Source organism: Scyliorhinus canicula, chromosome 3, assembly GCF_902713615.1.
Source record: "Scyliorhinus canicula chromosome 3, sScyCan1.1, whole genome shotgun sequence".
Classification (NCBI taxonomy): Eukaryota; Metazoa; Chordata; class Chondrichthyes; order Carcharhiniformes; family Scyliorhinidae; genus Scyliorhinus; species Scyliorhinus canicula.
This window is the reverse complement of record NC_052148.1, coordinates 277,075,469-277,094,013: the sequence shown is the minus strand read 5'-3', so window position 1 is coordinate 277,094,013 and position 18,545 is coordinate 277,075,469. Positions and strand designations below refer to the sequence as shown.

Below are 18,545 nucleotides of genomic sequence, written 5' to 3'. Positions count from 1 at the left end.
CCCATCCATTGATTCCATCTACACCTCCCGCTGCCGGGGGGAAAGCAGGCAGCAGAATCAAGGATCCCTCCCACCCGGCTTACTCACTTTTCCAACTTCTTCCATCGGGCAGGAGATTCAGAAGTCTGAGAACACGGACGAACAGACTCAAAAACAGCTTCTTCCCCACTGTCACCAGACTCCCAAATGACCCTCTTATGGACTGACCTCATTAACACTACACCCATGTCTGCTTCATCCGATGCCAATGCTTATGTAGTACATTGTATATATTGTGTTGCCCTATTATGTATCCTCATGTATTTTCTTGAATTCTGTTTAATTCCCTTTTCTTCCCATGTACTGAATGATCTGTTGAGCTGCTTGCAGAAAAATACTTTTCACTGTACCTCGGTACACGTGACAATAAACAAATCCAATCCAATCCAATCCAATTTAGCAACAATATTTTGATTCTTTCATCCAAATTGTAAACAGTTGAGACCCCAGCACTGATCCCTGTGGCATATCATTCGTCACATCCTGCCAACCAGAAAAGGACCCATTTATGCCAACTGTTAGCTGGCACTGTGGCTTCACAGCGCCAGGGTCCCAGGTTCGATTCCCCGCTGGGTCACTGTCTATGCGGAGTCTGCACGTTCTCCCTGTGTCTGCGTGGGTTTCCTCTGGGTGCTCTGGTTTCCTCCCACAGTCCATAGACGTGCAGGTTAGGTGGATTGGACATGATAAATTGCCCTTAGTGTACAAAAAGGTTAGGAAGGGTTATTGGGTTACCGGGATAGGGTGGAAGTGAGGGCTTAAGTGGGTTGGTGCAGACTCGAAGGGCCGAATGGGCTCCTTCTGCACTATATGTTCTATGTTCTAGCGAATCTTCTCTCCATTCCAATATGTCACGCCATACAGTAAGAGCTTTTATTTTCCACAATAACCTTTAATGTGGCTCTTTACCAAATGCTTTTGAAAATCAAAATACATACACCAGTTCCCCTTCATCCACAGCACGTTAGAAATGCACGCAACAATGGCAGTCTAAACTTTGTACTAACTATAAGGGTAAAATAAGCTACTGAAGTTACTAACAGCATGGTTCAGTCTTTGACACGATCGGGGAGGAGGATAGAATTGGTGCCAAGTGTAGAGTTTGTCGTGGGGATAGAAGACATCGGCTTCAGCTTTCCTACTAAATAATTGGAGGAAATTATTGCTCACCCAGGACTGGATTTAATCAATGTACATGTGGAACTTGACCTCATGTGTTCATGAGATGTCATCAAAGAGCAGTATGTAGAGAAAGATGATAAGGCCAAGTATTGCCTTGTTACCTCGATAGTTGAGATATACCAAAAGACCCAGGCTGTCACTCAGTAGACGATTAAGTAAAAAATGACAACTGTGTTTTCAACCTTAACTACAGAAAAAAATGATACATCACATGTACAATGAAAGTTAGAGATTGGTGATTTAGTTAATATGAACAAATGGTTCCAAGACAAAATCCTTTTCACCCAAGTGTGTCTAAGTGATGAAACCGGCAGTGCAGGAGTTAAATCATTCTAAGGCTCTTTCGAAGCATGAAACCATTCGATAACCTGATTTAAATCGGAGACTTCAGATGATTTGACTCTCTTAGCAGAATAGTATCCAGGAAGGAAGCACGGTGATGCAGTGGTTAGCACTGCTGCCCGACGCCACTGAGGACCCGGGTTTGATTCCGGCTCCGGATCACTGTTGTTGTGGGCCAGGGTTTAAAGAACCCTAAAGTGTATCATGGAGTTCACCTGACCCACAACTTTTAACAGATTGTGGTATGGGGAGCACACGGCCCACTCTACTGGTGTGGTACAGCAGAAATGGAAAAGTATTTTTTAAAGCAAAACAATATTTATTCTATGAACTCAAGTTAACCTTTTTAAAACAAACAGTGAACATCTTAGCAACCATTAATTCAAATACAACCCCATAGAATACAACACTATGTAATCCTTTAAGCTTTCCTTTTAAGTCCAGAAGACTTACAAAAAAACATAACCTTTAACAGAAGCACATCAGGTTAAAGTCATTACTGAAAACATTCATAATTCTGGATTCACGAAATGATCAAGAAATAGTCTTTTGATGGCAAAGAGAACAGCAGTACACCTACTAGGTGTGGAAAAAATAGTAATCCAGGAAAGGTTAGGAGGATTAAAACCACTTCAAACCCCTGAGTACTGAGTCACCACCCATCCCTACTGGACCCCTAACAATTCCTCCATTTCGACCCACCGACTAGTCCCCAGCCCGTAAGGACCTCCAACTAACCCCCACCTCTCGACATACCTCCCCAAATGCGGACTGATAAAGTACCTTGTTAAGCGTAATGATGTTATTGGCAGTTACAGCAAGCAGTCCAACATCTGAGGGCCTGCAAAAAAGGAACATGCAGACATGACTCCAACTCAGGAACATACATTGAAATGTTCTAAATGTATGATCTCCAACTCTTTATCGCTTACTTCAATTTGATCACTTGATTGTAAAGTTGCAAAGCATCATCATTCCGCCCCTGGAGTTGCATAATGTAAGCCATCTGAGCATGAATTATTGCCAGTTCAGCATAAATTTCCTCATCGCTCATATCCTGTAAAGGACATTCAGTATGAGAAGTTATAATTTTGTGAGAGCTTAAATGGAAAATAAATTAATCTTTTGAAATTAAAGTTAGTATTTGGAAATATTTTAGACAGCCCATTCTCAGGAAGTATATGCCAAATTGTTACAAAAGATTCTGAGATATCCAGCTCAACTTAAAGTAAACCATTCCGGTATGTAATGTCCACGAAAACATCTGATATACGACCCAAATATCATTCACATCATCGTTGGCAATGATGTTCTCCACAATTTGCAATGCAACTGGTGCATTACAGGATTTTGAGATAAAGTAACTCCAAAGTAAAAGCATCACTAACGTTATATTTTCGAAGTAGAAAAGGTGGCAATAAGAGATAAGCATTATGTAATGAAGTGGCTTGTCACAAGCTCGCCTGTGATTTACTGAAGGTGAGTTTCCAATATCACCCAAGTGGCACCAGATGGAAGTCAAGTATCCTTCCATCCGTAAAGCAACAAATGCTGCTGCTGTGAGAATCGTGTGAAGAAGTCATTTGCAAAAAGGGAAAGAAACAAAGTATTGAGTAAAACTACTTATTGTTGTAACTATTCATCCCTCCTCCCTTGATGATAATTGATATGGTATTTTTTATTGGTATATGGTCCCACTGATATCAACAACCCTCTGGTACATAATCAATTGTTTCACCAGATCACCATCCACATACATCCAGGTGCCATTGCACAGCAATTGGGAGCGGGGCCCTTGTTAATTTTCCCCAACTTAATACAGGAGTGAAGACAATTGTATTACAATTGTTGCCCTTATCAAAATCAACTACTTCTGATGGAAAAAGAATAAAACCTGGGACCTTCTTGTGAATCATCGTGTTATTAATGCCTTTCGTAGAAAATTATTTCATTTGTAAGGAAGCCTCATAAAATAGATGCACAGGTCAGAAATTGGGCTATATAACATCATAGTGTGAATTCACCAGCCTGCTTTCCTGTTGGAAGCATAGGATTGTATAGGACAGGATTGCTAATCAATAGCCTTATAAAGCAATGAGTGTTTACTGCAGAGCTGAAAGAAAAAAAAATCTAATTGTCTTTATGCCACAATTATGGAGAGATTCTTTCTAATCAATTTTATATTCAATTCACACACGATTAACGCCGACAAAGTTCACCACTTATTTTAGCCAGTGATTCTGAAAGACTCACCGTATCCTCCGAATATGATTGCCGGCAGAGTTCTGAAACAAAACAAAAAGCATGATTATAAATACCAAACTCAAACTTTAAGGTTAGGTGGATTGGCCATGATAAATTGCCCTTAGTGACCAAAATGGTTAGGAGGGGTTATTGGGATAGGGTGGAAGTGAGGGCTTAAGTGGGTCGGTGCAGACTCAATAGGTCGAATGGCCTCCTTCTGCACTGTATGTTCTACGTTCTAAAAACATGTTTGACGCCTTTCTTAAAGTTACAAAACCAATGCGCAGAGTGGGCAGAGCAGGCCCTTAATCCATCTCCTTGCTTGCTCCAAAAAACAATTCAAATTCAAACTGAATCCAATTCATGGTCCACACAAGAGGCAAAATCCATGTTGACAACAAAAGGCATCGCACTGATCTTCTACGTGATCTGATGCTCCATCTTAGCCAAAAGACCAAGAACAGACACATTTGATCTTCACCATAAGGCTGAGAAGTGTTAAAAAAAACTCAAACTTTCAATAACTGCTACATATGCTTGATTGGGCTTTTATTTCTAATATTACGATATAATGAACCCTTACATCAATGTATTTCATGCAAAGCTTACTTACCTTCAGCTTTCTGAAGTTTATTCATAGCCTGTGGCAGCTTGCCCTCACCAATCAAGGTGCAGGCAGCATTATAACACAGTTCATATGAAGTTTCAGGCAAGCCCAAATCATCCTGCGTAATAAAACAATTTTTGACAAATGAGAATAGTTAAATCTAGCTACAACAGAGAAGCACAGAGTTTGGTAAAAAAAAAAATCACACATTATCTACAGAGATGAATAGTTTATATACAACAGCTAAGAACAGAACAATGCTCAAAGTGCAATGTATCCAGAACCAGGGTTGCGTCTTGGGTGGAACACTCCCTCAAAACATCAGTTGTTAACCTGTCCCATCTTTCTGATACTCAGTGAACTACTGAGAACTTCTAGGTTTATTTGGTGCTACTGATTTCCAGTTTTCTCTGATTCCTTTAATCTATTTGAACTATTGCGATGGGATTTTCATAGTATCTTGATTGCAGTGTTAGTATAAGCCAATTGTGATACTAATAAAGATTATTATTATTAGTTTGAGACTGCACTCGACATTGGACTAGAATAGTCAAGTTTTCCAAGCTTTTTCATTTTCAATGACTGCATACTTTGAGGAACTCATCTGTTTGCTTGCAAGACATTGTGAGCAGCATAATCCCATACATAAAGACAGCCAATCAAACAGTCAGAAATGGAAACAATCCCAATTTACACTCCTCAGTATTGCCGATTATTTTGGACACAAGTCTTTTCATTAAAAACAATCTTCAGTCTAATTGACACTGACCAAAGATGTTCAGTAACCCTCTTTTGTTCTTTGATGTAAATGGAGCAATAAGCTACAGTAGAGGGCAACTGTCAATCACATTTAATTCTGATGCTTGCTGCGGGCAAAGAAATTTGGAAAAATATGCTTTGCAGCACAAATGAGAAACTGTGTGCTTGAAAAGTGTAGCTCATAAAGATGGCTCTTCATACAATGATAATAGCAATAATCCATTTCACAATTCCAGCATATGTTTTAAACATGACCAGTTTTACACCATTCTGCTTTTATCAATTGGGAAACCAGACTCGAAGGAACTAGATACTTGGGTATCTTCTCCTCAACCATAAAATAAAGCAAGTTGGATAACTGATTAAAGATATATAGCGAGCGTATTGTCTAGCTTGACAAGTTGTGCAGACAACCTGAACACACACAAGGAAACGTTGACTTTGCAGGTGCTGAGTACTACATTCGGATCATATTTGTTTGATATCATTAGTATCTAAAAATCTATCAATCTCGGTCTTGAACATACTTAATGGCTGAGCTTCCACAGCCCTCTGAGGTAGAGAATTCCAAAGATTCACTGCACTTTAGAATGAAGTAATTCCTCAGGTAATGCATTTTGGAAGGTCTAATGCAAGTAGGGAATATACAGTGAATGGTAGAACCCTCAAGAGTATTGACAGTCAGAGAGATCTAGGTGTACAGGTCCACAGGCCACTGAAAGGGGCAACACAGGTAGAGAAGGTAGTCAAGAAGGCATATGGCATGCTTGCCTTCATTGGCCGGGGCATTGAGTATAAAAATTGGCAAGTCATGTTGCAGCTGTATAGAACCTTAGTTAGGCCACACTTGGAGTATAGTGTTCAATTCTGGTCGCCACACTACCAGAAGGATGTGGAAGCTTTAGAGGGGGTGCAGAAGAGATTTACCAGGATGTTGCCGGGTATGGAGGGCATTAGTTATGAGGAGAGGTTGAATAAACTCGATATGTTCTCACTGGAACGACGGAGGTTGAGGGGCAACCTGATAGAGGTCAACAAAATTATATGGGGCATAGACAGAGTGGATAGTCAGAGACTTTTTCCCCAGGGTAGAGGGGTCAATTACTGGGCGACATAGGTTCAAGGTGCGAGGGGTAAGGTTGAGAGATGTACGAGGTAAGCTTTTTTACACAGAGGGTAGTGGGTGCCTGGAACTCGCTGCCGGAGGAGGTGGTGGAAGCAGGGACGATAGTGACATTTAAGGGGACTCTTGAGAAATACATGAATTAAACTCAAGGGAATATAGGCCCAGTCTCCTCAATCTCTCATCATAGGACTGTCCCACCATCCCAGGAATTAGTCTGCTGCACTCCCACTACGGCAAGTATATCCTCCCTTTGGTAACGGAACCAAAACTGCACACAATACCCCAGATGCAGTCTAACCAAGATTCTATACAATTGAAGAAAGATATCTTGCCGGGGTTTAGATATTTCAGCAAGCTCAGGGAAGGTGGTAAGAGAGGGGGAGTGGTGGCATTGTTAGCAAGGACAGTATTACGGTGGCTGAGAGGACATTTGATGAGGACTCGAATACTGAGGTAGTATGGGCTGAGTTAAGAAACAGGAAAGGAGAGGTCACCCTGTTAGGGCTTTTCTATAGGCCTCCGAAAAGTTCCAGAGATGTAGAAGAAAGGATTGCAAAGATGATTCTGGATAGGAGCGAAAGTAACAGGGTAGTTGTTATGGGGGACTTTAACTTTCCAAATATTGACTGGAAACACTACAATTTGAGTACTTTGGATGGGTCCGTTTTTGTCCAGTGTGTGCAGGAGGGTTTCCTGACGCAGTATGTAGATAGGCCAACGAGAGGCGAGGCCGTATTGGATTTGGTACTGGGTAATGAATCAGGACAGGTGTCAGATTTGAAGGTAGGTGAGCACTTTGGTGATAGTGACCACAATTCGATTACGTTTACTTTAGTGATGGAAAGGGATAGGTATATACCGCAAGGCAAGAGTCATATCTGGGGGAAAGGCAATTATGATGCGATGAGGCAAGACTTTGGATGCATCGGTTGGAGAGGAACACTGCAGGGGATGGGCACAATGGAAATGTGGAGCATGTTTAAGGAACAGCTACTGCGTGTCCTTGATAAGTATGTACCTGTTAGGCAGGGAGGAAGTGGCCGAGCGAGGGAACCATGGTTTACTAAAGCAGTTGAAACACTTGTCCAGAGGAAGAAGGAGGCTTATGTAAAGATGAGACGTGAAGGTTCAGTTAGGGAGCTTGAGAGTTACAAGTTAGCTAGGAAGGCTCTAAAGAGAGAGCTAAGAAGAGCAAGGAGAGGACATGAGAAGTATTTGGCAGGTAGGATCAAGGATAACCCTAAAGCTTTCTATAGATATGTCAGGAATAAAAGAATGATTAGGGTAAGAGTAGGGCCAGTCAAGTACAGTAGTGGGAAGTTGTGCGTGGAGTCCGAGGAGATAGGAGAGGTGCTAAATGAGTATTTTTCGTCCGTGTTCACACAGGAAAAAGACAGTGTTGTCGAGGAGAATACTGAGATACTGGACGAGAAGGGCTTGAGGTTCATAAGGAGGAGGTTTTAGCGATTCTGGAAAGTGTGAAAATAGATAAGTCCCCTGGGCCGGATGGGATTTATCCTAGGATTATCTGGGAAGCTAGGGAGGAGATTGCTGAGCCTTTGGCTTTGATCTTTAAGTCATCTTTGTCTACAGGAATAGTGCCAGAAGACTGGAGGATAGCAAATGTTGTCCCCTTGTTCAAGAAGGGGAGTAGAGATAACTCCGGTAACTATAGACCAGTGAGCCTTACTTCTGTTCTGGGAAAAGTCTTGGAAAGGTTTATAAGAGATAGGATGTATAATCATCTGGAAAGGAATAATTTGATTAGAGATAGTCAACACGGTTTTGTGAAGGGTAGGTCGTGCCTCACAAACCTTATTGAGTTATTTGAGAAGGTGACCAAACAGGTGGATGAGGGTAAAGCAGTTGATGTGGTGTATATGGATTTCAGTAAAGCATTTGATAAGGTTCCCCACGATAGGCTACTACAGAAAATACAGAAGCATGGGATTCAGGGTGATTTAGCAGTTTGGATCAGAAATTGACTAGCTGATAGAAGACAAAGGGTGGTGGTTGATGGGAAATGTTCAGACTGGTGTCCAGTTACTAGTGGTGTACCACAAGGATCTGTTTTGGGGCCACTGCTGTTTGTCATTTTTATAAATGACCTGGAGGAGGGCGTAGAAGGATGGGTGAGTAAATTTGCAGATGACACTAAAGTCGGTGGAGTTGTGGACAGTGCAGAAGGATGTTACATGTTACAGAGGGACATAGATAAGCTGCAGAGCTGGGCTGACAGGTGGCAAACGGAGTTTAATGCAGAAAAGTGTGAGGTGATTCATTTTGGAAGGAATAACAGGAAGACAGAGTACTGGGCTAATGGTAAGATTCTTGGTAGTGTGGATGAGCAGAGAGATCTCGGTGTCCATGTCCATAGATCCCTGAATGTTGCCACCTAGGTTGAGAGGATTGTTAAGAAGGCGTACGGTGTGAGACTTCCGGTAACGGCAATGAACAGCTGAGCCGCACGTTCGGCGGCTCCCGATATCAACGGACTTCGGGCTTTTTTAAAGGCCCCCAACGGACCTGAGGAGGCAAATCCCGACGGGGGAAGAGGCCAGGAGTCGCCCCAGTGGCCCCATGGTGCAGACCAGGAGCGGGGCAGGGAGAGAATCGGGAGAAAAAACACTTAGAAAAAATCGGGACCCGAAGGACAAAATGGCGGCCGGCGAAAGTTTCGAGGAGCTGAAGAAGTGGTTCCAGGAGCAGCAGACGACTCTGCTGCGCTGCTTCCAGGATTTGAAAGTGGAGCTGCTGGAGTCCATCAAGGTAACCAACAGGGAACTGATGGAGACCCAGACAGCCCAGAGGGCTGCGATCCGGGAGCTGCAGCAGCAGGCCGCCGAAAGGGAGGACGAGGTCGCGGCCGTGGTGGGGAAGGTGGAGGTGCACGAGGCGCTCCATAAAAGATGGCAGGAGCGGTTCGAGGAGTTGGACAACCGGTCGAGGAGGAAGAATTTACGGATCCTGGGCCTCACGGAGGGGCTGGAGGGGTCGGACCTAGCGGCCTATGTGGTGGTGATGCTGAACTCGCTGATGGGGGCTTGGTCCTTCCAGGGGCCCCTGGAGTTGGAGGGGGCCCACAGAATTCTGGCTAGGGGGCCCAAGCCGAACGAGCCGCCGCGGGCGGTGTTGGTGCGGTTCCACCGGTTCGTGGATCGTGAGTGTGTGCTCCGGTGGGCCAAGAAGGAGCGGAGCAGCAAATGGGAGAACACGGAAGTGCGGATCTTCCAGGACTGGAGTGCGGAAGTGGCGAGGCGGAGGGCCGGGTTTAACCGGACGAAGGCGGTGCTCCACAGACGGAAGGTGAAGTTTGGAATGCTGCAGCCGGCGCGTCTGTGGGTCACCTATAAGGATCAACACCACTACTTTGAGTCCCCGGAGGAGGCGTGGGCCTTCGTGCAAGCCGAGAAACTGGACTCAAACTGAGGGTCCCACGGAGGGGGGGGATGCTGTAGAATACTGTATTTATTTATACTGTATGTGTATTTGCGGGGTTTAGGGTAAGATGTGGGGTGGCCTTAGGGTGGATGGGGTGATGTCGTACGGGTGGTTTTTTTTTTAAATGGGTTTTCAAGCAGGAGTTGGGTGGACGGGTTCGGACTGAGGGGTAAACGGGGTGTTCGGGGAGCTGGTGGGGGGGACTGACAATGGGAGTGGCCCTGGAGGAGGTGGGGCCCGGCAGGGCGAAAGCGCGGGCTTTCTGCGGGGTTCCCGCGCTGGGAGAGGGAGGGGGCGGGGTTTTTTTTTTCTTTTCCCGCGCAGGAGCGGGGGAGGGTGGACTGGTTGATGGGCACAATGGAGGAGGGGCAGTCCCACGTTGGGAGGAGCGGAAGGTAGGGCGGGAGCCGCCGGGGTCAGCAGAAGATAGCTGGCTCACGGGAGTGTTGTAGAGGGGGGGTGCAGTTAGGAGGGGTCCTAGCGGGGGGGGGGGGGCCGGGTTGATGCTGAAACGGTCAGGAAGGAGCTGGAGGATGCAGGGGGTGCTGGAAGGGGGGGGTTGCCGCCGTGGGGAACTAGCAGAGCGTGGGACGCTGGCCGGGGGTGGGCAAGGGATGGGGTATGGCTAATCGGCAGGGGAAGGGGGCAGGGAGCCCTCGGATCCGGCTGATAACCTGGAATGTGAGGGGGCTGAATGGGCCGGTCAAAAGGTCCCGAGTAGTTGCGCACCTGAAGGGACTGAAGGCGGATGTGGCCATGCTCCAGGAGACACACCTGAGAGTGGTGGACCAGGTCCGGCTGAGAAAGGGGTGGGCCGGCTAAGTATTCCATTCAGGGCTGGATGAGAGGAGTAAGGGGGTGGCGATCCTGGTGGGGAAGAAGGTGTCGTTTGAGGCGTTGAAGGTGGTGGCTGACAGTGGCGGGAGGTACGTGATGGTGAGTGGCAAGCTGCAGGGGGAGCGGGTAGTGTTGGTGAATGTTTATGCCCCAAATTGGGACGATGCGGGGTTCATGCAGCGTATGTTGGGCCGCATTCAGGACCTGGAGGCGGGGGGCCTGATCATGGGGGGAGATTTTAACACAGTACTGGATCCCCCATTGGATCGATCCAAGTCCCGGACGGGCAGGAGGTCGGCGGCGGCTAAGGTGTTGAGGGGATTTATGGACCAGATGGGTGGGGTGGACCCTTGGAGGTTTGCGAGGCCAAGGGCCAGGGAATACTCATTTTTCTCCCATGTACATAAGGCCTACTCAAGGATTAATTTTTTTGTCCTGAGCAGGGGGCTGGTGTCGAGGGTGGAGGAAGTGGAATACTCCGCCATTGCCATTTCGGATCATGCCCCGCAATGGATGGACCTCGGGCTGGGGGAAAGAGAGGGACCAACGTCCGCTCTGGCGCATGGAGGTGGGGCTGCTGGCAGATGAGGAGGTGGCCGGGAGGGTCCGGGGGTGTATTGAGAGATACCTCGAGGCCAATGATAACGGGGAGGTTCGGGTGGGGACGGTCTGGGAGGCATTGAAGGCGGTGATGAGGGGGGAATTGATCTCCATCTGAACCCATAGGGAGAGGGGGGAGCAGAGGGAAAGGGAAAGACTGATAGGGGAGATGGTGCAGGTGGATAGGAGATATGCGGAGGCCCCAGAGGAGGGATTGCTGGGGGAGAAGCGTAGCCTTCAGGCCAGATTTGACCTACTGACGACCAGAAGGGCAGAAGCCCAGTGGAGGAAAGCACAGGGGGCGGTGTACGAACACGGGGAGAAGGCGAGCAGGATGCTGGCGCACCAGCTCCGGAAGCGAGACGCGGCTAGGGAGATTGGGGGAGTGACGGATAGAGCTGGGAAGGTGGTGCGTAGGGGGGTAGAGGTCAATGGGGTCTTCAGGGACTTCTATGGGGAACTGTACCGGTCTGAACCCCCGGTGGAGGAGGGTGGAATGGGGCGCTTCCTGGACAAGTTGCGATTCCCGAGGGTGGAAGAGGAGCAGGTGGAGGGACTAGGGGCGCCCATCGAGTTGGAGGAGGTGGTCAAAGGGATAGGGAGCATGTAGTCGGGGAAGGCGCCGGGGCCGGACGGGTTTCCGGCTGAATTCTATAAAAAGTATTTGGACCTGTTGGGCCCCCTGTTGGTCCGGACCTTCAACGAGGCAAGGGAGGGGGGGCTCTGCCCCCAACTATGTCACGGGCGCTGATTTCCTTGATCCTGAAGCGGGACAAGGACCCTCTGCAGTGTGGATCATATAGGCCGATTTCGCTGTTGAACGCTGATGCTAAGCTGCTGGCAAAGATCCTGGCCACTAGAATAGAGGATTGTGTGCCAGGGGTCATACATGAGGACCAGACGGGGTTTGTGAAGGGAAGGCAGCTGAACACAAATGTGCGAAGACTCCTCAATGTCATTATGATGCCGGCGGTGGAAGGGGAGGCGGAGATAGTGGTGGCGTTGGACGCGGAGAAGGCCTTCGATAGGGTTGAGTGGGAGTACTTGTGGGAGGTGTTGGAGAGGTTTGGGTTTGGGGAGGGGTTTATCCGGTGGGTGAGGCTGCTCTACGAGGCCCCGATGGCAAGTGTAGCCACGAATAGGAGGTCGGAGTACTTTCGGCTGCATCGGGGGACGAGACAGGGGTGCCCCCTGTCCCCCTTGCTCTTCGCGTTGGCGATTGAGCCCCTGGCCATGGCACTGAGGGAGTCAGGGAACTGGAGGGGCCTGGTGCAGGGTGGGGAGGAGCATCGAGTGTTGCTATACGCTGACGACCTCTTGCTATATGTGGCGGACCCGGTGGGGGGGGATTCCGGAGGTGATGAGGATTCTTGGGGAATTCGGGGGTTTCTCGGGGTATAAGCTGAACCTGGGCAAGAGTGAGGTGTTTGTGGTGCATCCGGGGGATCAAGAGGAGGGGATTGGTAGGCTCCCATTGAAGCAGGCAGGGAAGAGCTTTAGGTACCTAGGGGTCCAGGTGGCGGGGAGCTGGGGGGTCCTGCACAAGCTCAACCTCACAAGATTGGTGGAGCAGATGGAGGAGGAGTTTAAGAGATGGGATATGTCACCGCTGTCACTGGCGGGGAGGGTGCAGTCCGTCAAGATGACGGTGCTCCCAAGGTTTTTGTTCTTGTTCCAGTGCCTCCCCATCCTTATCCTGAAGGCCTTTTTCAGGAGGGTCAACAGCAGTATCACGGGATTTGTGTGGGCGCATGGGACTCCGAGGGTTCGAAGAGTGTTCCTGGAGCGAGGTAGGGATGGGGGGGGGCTGGCGTTGCCCAACCTCTGTGGGTACTACTGGGCGGCCAACGCAGCGATGGTGCGTAAGTGGGCGAGGAGGGGGCAGCGTGGAAGAGGATGGAGGCGGCGTCTTGTGTGGGCACGAGCCTGGAAGCGCTAGTAACGGCGCCGTTGCCGCTCCCTCCAACGAGGTATACCACAAGCCCGGTGGTGGCGGCTACCCTCAAAATTTGGGGGCAATGGAGTCGGCACAGGGGAGAAATGGGGGGGCTCAATGGAGGCCCCGATATGGGGGAACCATCGGTTTGTCCCAGGGAGGATTGATGGCGGATTTCTGGGCTGGCACAGGGCAGGGGTTAGGAGGTTGAGGGACCTGTTTGTGGAGGGGAGGCTCGCGAGCTTGGGGGAGTTGGAGGGGAAGTTTGGGCTCCCCCCGGGGAACATGTTTAGGTACATGCAGGTGAGGGCGTTTTTCAGGCAGCAGGTGGAGGGGTTCCCCTTGCTGCCGCCGCGAGGGGTGCGGGATAGGGTGCTCTCGGGGGTGTGGGTCGGAGGAGGGAGGATCTCGGACATATACCGGGTAATGCAGGAGGTAGACGAGGCCTCGGTGGAGGAACTGAAGGGGACGTGGGAAGAGGAGCTGGGGGAAGTGGGAAGAGGAGCTGGGGGAGGAGATTGAGGAGGGGACGTGGGCGGATGCCCTGGAGAGAGTGAATTCCTCCTCTTCCTGTGCGAGGCTTAGCCTCATACAGTTCAAGGTGCTGCATAGGGCCCACATGACTGGGACGAGGATGAGTAGGTTTTTCGGGGGCGAAGACAGGTGTGCTAGGTGCTCGGGGAGCCCAGCGAACCACGCCCATATGTTTTGGGCATGCCCAGCGCTGGGGGAGTTTTGGAAGGGGGTAGCAAGGACGGTGTCGAGGGTGGTGGGATCCAGGGTCGAGCCAGGCTGGGGACTCGCAATTTTTGGGGTTGCAGTGGAGCCGGGAGTGCAGGAGGCGATAGAGGCCGGGGTCCTGGCCTTTGTGTCCCTAGTAGCCCGGCGGAGGATCTTGCTCCAATGGAAGGATGCGAGGCCCCCAAGCGTGGAGGCCTGGATCAATGATATGGCAGGGTTCATCAAATTGGAGCGGGTGAAATTTGCCCTGAGGGGATCCGTACAAGGATTTTTCAGGCGGTGGCAGCCTTTTCTGGACTTCCTGGCGGAACGGTAGGAAAAGAGGCCGACAGCAGCAGCAACCCGGGGGGGGGGGGGGGGGGGGGGGGGGGGGGGGAGAGATCTTATGAGGAAAGGCTGAAGGACTTGAGGCTGTTTTCGTTAAAGAGAAGGTTAAGAGGTGACTTAATTGAGGCATACAAGATGATCAGAGGATTAGATAGGGTGGACATTGAGAGCCTTTTTCCTCGGATGGCGATGTCCAGCACGAGGGGACAAAGCTTTAAGTTATGGGGAGATAGATATAGGACAGATGTCAGAGGTAGGTTCTTTACTCAGAGAGTAGTAAGGGCGTGGAATGCCCTGCCTGCAACAGTAGTGGACTCCCCAACACTAAGGGCATTCAAATGGTCATTGGATAGGCATATGGACGATAAGGGAATAGTGTAGATGGGCTTTAGAGGGGTTTCACAGGTCGGCGCAACATCGAGGGCCGAAGGGCCTGTACTGCGCTGTAATGTTCGATGTTCTATCTTCATGCCTGTACTCAAATCCTTTTGTGATAAAAGGCAACATACCTTTTACCTTCGTAATTGCTGACTGCACCAGCATGATAGCTTTCTCTGGCACATGAACAAGGGCACCCAGGTCCCCGTAGACCTGAACCAGGTTGAGCCACTCACCATGCGTGGCTGCATTAGTTTTGATCTTCCAGAGTAGCTTTCAAGTAGCAAACATAACCCTGTCATTTAAGAACGGAGAAACAGAACTGAAGACCAGTCAGCCTAATAATAGTAGGCAAAATACTGGAATCTATTATTAGGGCACTTAGAAAATGATAACCTTTGTTACAATGGGATTTCAGTTTAAGAGGCAAGGAGTCTTAATACAACGAGAAATGTTTTCCTTGGCTGGGAAATATAGAATACAGGGTCAGTTTTAGAATGAAGACCGTTTCAAATCACTAGCTTTCGGAGCACTGCTCCTTCCTCAGGTGAATGAAGAGGTATGTTCCAGAAACATATATGTAGACAAAGTCAGAGATGCAATACAATGCTTTGAATGCGAGCATTTGCAGGTAATCATGTCTTTACAGATCCAGAGAGAGGGATAACCCCAGGTTAAAGAGGTGTGAATTGTCTCAGCCAGGATAGTTATTCACCTGAGGAAGGGGCAGTGCTCCAAAAGCTAGTGATTCGAACAAACCTGTTGGACTTTAACCACATTTAATACATTAGTTTTGATCTTCCAGAGTGGCTTTCAAGTAGCAAACATAACCCTGTCATTTAAGAACGGAGAAACAGAACTGAAGACCAGTCAGCCTAATAATAGTAGGCAAAATGCTAGAATCTATTATTAGGGCACTTAGAAAATGATAACCTTTGTTACAATGGGATTTGACTTCTTACTTAGAATGAGGAGTCAGCCATCCAGTACTGAGATGAGGAAAATATCTTTATTCACAGGATTGTGAATTTTTCAAATTCTCTACCCAAGAGAGTTATAAATGCTCAGAGATGAGTATTTTGAAGATCAAAGTTGATAAATCTTTGGCTACTAATGGATATGGGGACACTGCAGGACAGTTGAGTTAAAGTAAATCAGCCATGATCTTGTTGATTAGCAGATCAGGCTTGAAGAGCTTACTCCCATCCTTATATTTTATGTTCTTGAGTAGCCAGCTCCTGTCCAGATCTTGATATGGTTGGTGTGCTTAAACATTTGGTCGACAGTGGCCCCCAAGATGTTGGTAGCAGAGGGTCCAGCAATGCTGGCGTCATTGACGGTCAGTCCCTTCTAGCACTATCTTATTCTTTTTAGAGTACCCAATTATCTTTTTTCCAATTAAGGGGCACTTTAATGTGGCCAATCCACCTCACCTGCACATATTTGGGTTGTGGGTGGTGAAACCCAGGCAGACACGAGGAGAATGTGCAAACTCCACACGGACAGTGCCAGATCCGGAATTCAAACCCGGATCCTTAGCGCCTTATGCAGCAGCGCTAACCTCTGTGCCACGTGCCGCCCCTGGCACTACCTTATTAACCATATCCAGATCGAAAGGGAGAGGAGGGGAGGGGAAAGAGGGGCAGGGAAGGGAGAGGGGGGAAAAAGGGAAGAAGGAAGGACAGGGGCAAAGAATAATATAGGGGAGCCAGAGGGGAGGGAATACACACTGGAAGCAGAGCACAGGAAACAACAATGACCACAATGAACACAGCAGGGCAACAGAGAGTAAGAAAGTGCAGGAGGAAGGAACGACCCCGCCACCCAATTTTGTTTTGTTTGTTCTGCATGTAATTTATTTTTTTTTTAAAAGGGGGGTGAGAAAGCCCACCCCCAATGACATGTGTAACGTAATTGTCTCTCCATTGCTTCAATGTATATACACTTTCCCAGTTTTTTATTTTCCCATCCCTTGGTTTTTTAGTTATGTAGTATTTTTCTTATCTCTTTTTGGTTTCTCAATATGTACATCTGTAAATATACCAGGTATAAAAAACATTCTTTAAAAAAGATATATCTTGATCATGGCTGCAATTGGCTCTTAAGCCAAATGTTTCTGGAAAACCCTGAACAGAGTTCTGGTGGGTGATACTTGATGGCATCAATAGTGATGAATGGGAGGAAGTCAACAAGTTGATAATTTGTTAGGCTAGATTAGCCTAGTCTTCGTCATAGGATACACCTGAGAAATTGTGTACTTTGTTGGATAGATACAAGTTATAACTGTACTGGAATAGCTTCACTAGTAGGGATAGCTAGTATATAGACACAGGTTTGTACAATAAAGCAGGATGTTGTCAAGGCCTATCATGTTCCATGTGTCCAGTGCATCAGCAGCTCAGTGCCACGTGCAGGGAAATTAGTTGAGCACTGCTATCTGTGATGAGGGAGGAGTTAGATAGATAGGATCATTCAACCACTTGCAAACACTTTAGTCTTGTTTCTTGCACTTACATGGTTTAAGATAGTTGGTTCGTAAACCCTTCTCTTCCTCCTCCCACCCCACCACTGCCATTACTTGTTCATTGTCTACCACCATTCCCAAGTGAATGTGGTAAGTCTACAAAGCTTTGTTTGACCATAAGACATAGGAGCAGAATTAGGCCACTCAGCCCATCGAGTCTGCTCTGCCATTCAATCATGGCTGATATTTCTGTCATCCCCATTCTCCTGCCTTCTCCCCATAACCCCTGATCCCCTTATTAATCAAGAAGGTGTCTATCTCTGCCATAAAGACACTCAGTGATTTGGCCTCCACAGCCTTCTGTGGCAGAGTTCCACAGATTCACCATCCTCTGGCTGAAGAAATTCCTCTTCATCTCTGTTTTAAAGGATCGTCCCTTTAGTCTGAGATTGTGTCCTCTGCTTCTAGTTTTTCCTACAAGTGGAAACATCCTCTCCACATCCACTCTATCCAGGCCTCGCAGTATCCTGTCAGTTACAATAAGATCCCCCCTCTTACAGAGTACAAACCCAGAGTCCTCAACCATTCCTTTGTTTGGTATATAGCTGACTGTTTTTAATATTATAGCATGCAGGCAGCCCATAATTACAGATTTATAGGTTGCCTCTTTTTAGGCCTGCCTCTGGTGTACCATTCTATACTCTCCTGTGAACTGGAGCTGCTCTCCCAACGTAAGATGGATGAAGGAGGGAAAAAAGGACGGATAGTCCAAGAGTGCATCAAGATCCAGTGTGGAAATGAAAAGTTGTCTGCACATTTCTAGCATTTTTTGTTTTCATTTCAGATTTTAGACATTTGCAGTTTTTTCCATCCAAGAGATCACAAAACACTTCACGTAGGAACTTAAAGCAAGAAAATTTATCACACGATAAATCTCTTGTTTTATCCTCAAAAGACATGCCAACATAAAATGCAAATGTTATACACTCCATTCATTCAATAGAAAGATCGTCACTTACAGGAAACAAATTTTCCCAGGTACTTAACGCTGCTACAACAGCCGAAAGGTTGGTCTTCCTTTCCTCTTCGTATTCATCTTGGGAGTTCCGAATTAAATCACGATAAACTGATAAGCAGTCTTCATAGCGCTCCAATCTATACAACTGAAATTACAAAATAATTTTATACAAAATAAACTTATATTATATAGCACCTTAATATAATTAAGTGTTGCTGACCTCTTCATGGCTACCAAATATCTCCTATGCACCTCGACTATATCGTCTAACAGCCGCCAGTGTTCCTCCCTCCATCTCCTCTCCCTATGCACCTTAAACAAAATGACCTCACCCTGGACCACCGCCTTCAAAGCTTCCCAAAACAAGGCCGCCGACAACTCCCCATTCTGATTAAGCTCCACATTGTTCCCAATCGCCATTCTCACCTTCTCACAAAACGCCTTGTCCGGCAAAAGTCCTGAATCCAACCTCTACCCCAGCCTCTGCACCTGCCCCAAACGAAA

The 18,545-nt window shown here is 47.5% G+C and overlaps 1 protein-coding gene across 1 annotated transcript in view; it reads right to left on the bottom strand.

Annotated features, from left to right (window-relative positions):
- The window catches only part of srp72 (signal recognition particle 72), a 92,824-nt gene that overhangs the window by 73,439 nt on the left and 840 nt on the right, over nucleotides 1-18,545 (bottom strand). Inside the window, exons 2-6 of the mRNA XM_038792997.1 lie at nucleotides 18,043-18,191; nucleotides 4,421-4,532; nucleotides 3,817-3,848; nucleotides 2,496-2,620; nucleotides 2,347-2,404 (exon numbers count right to left, since the gene is read on the bottom strand). Of these exons, the coding sequence (XP_038648925.1) occupies nucleotides 2,347-2,404; nucleotides 2,496-2,620; nucleotides 3,817-3,848; nucleotides 4,421-4,532; nucleotides 18,043-18,191 (476 nt within the window). The remainder of the gene's footprint in view (nucleotides 1-2,346; nucleotides 2,405-2,495; nucleotides 2,621-3,816; nucleotides 3,849-4,420; nucleotides 4,533-18,042; nucleotides 18,192-18,545) is intronic.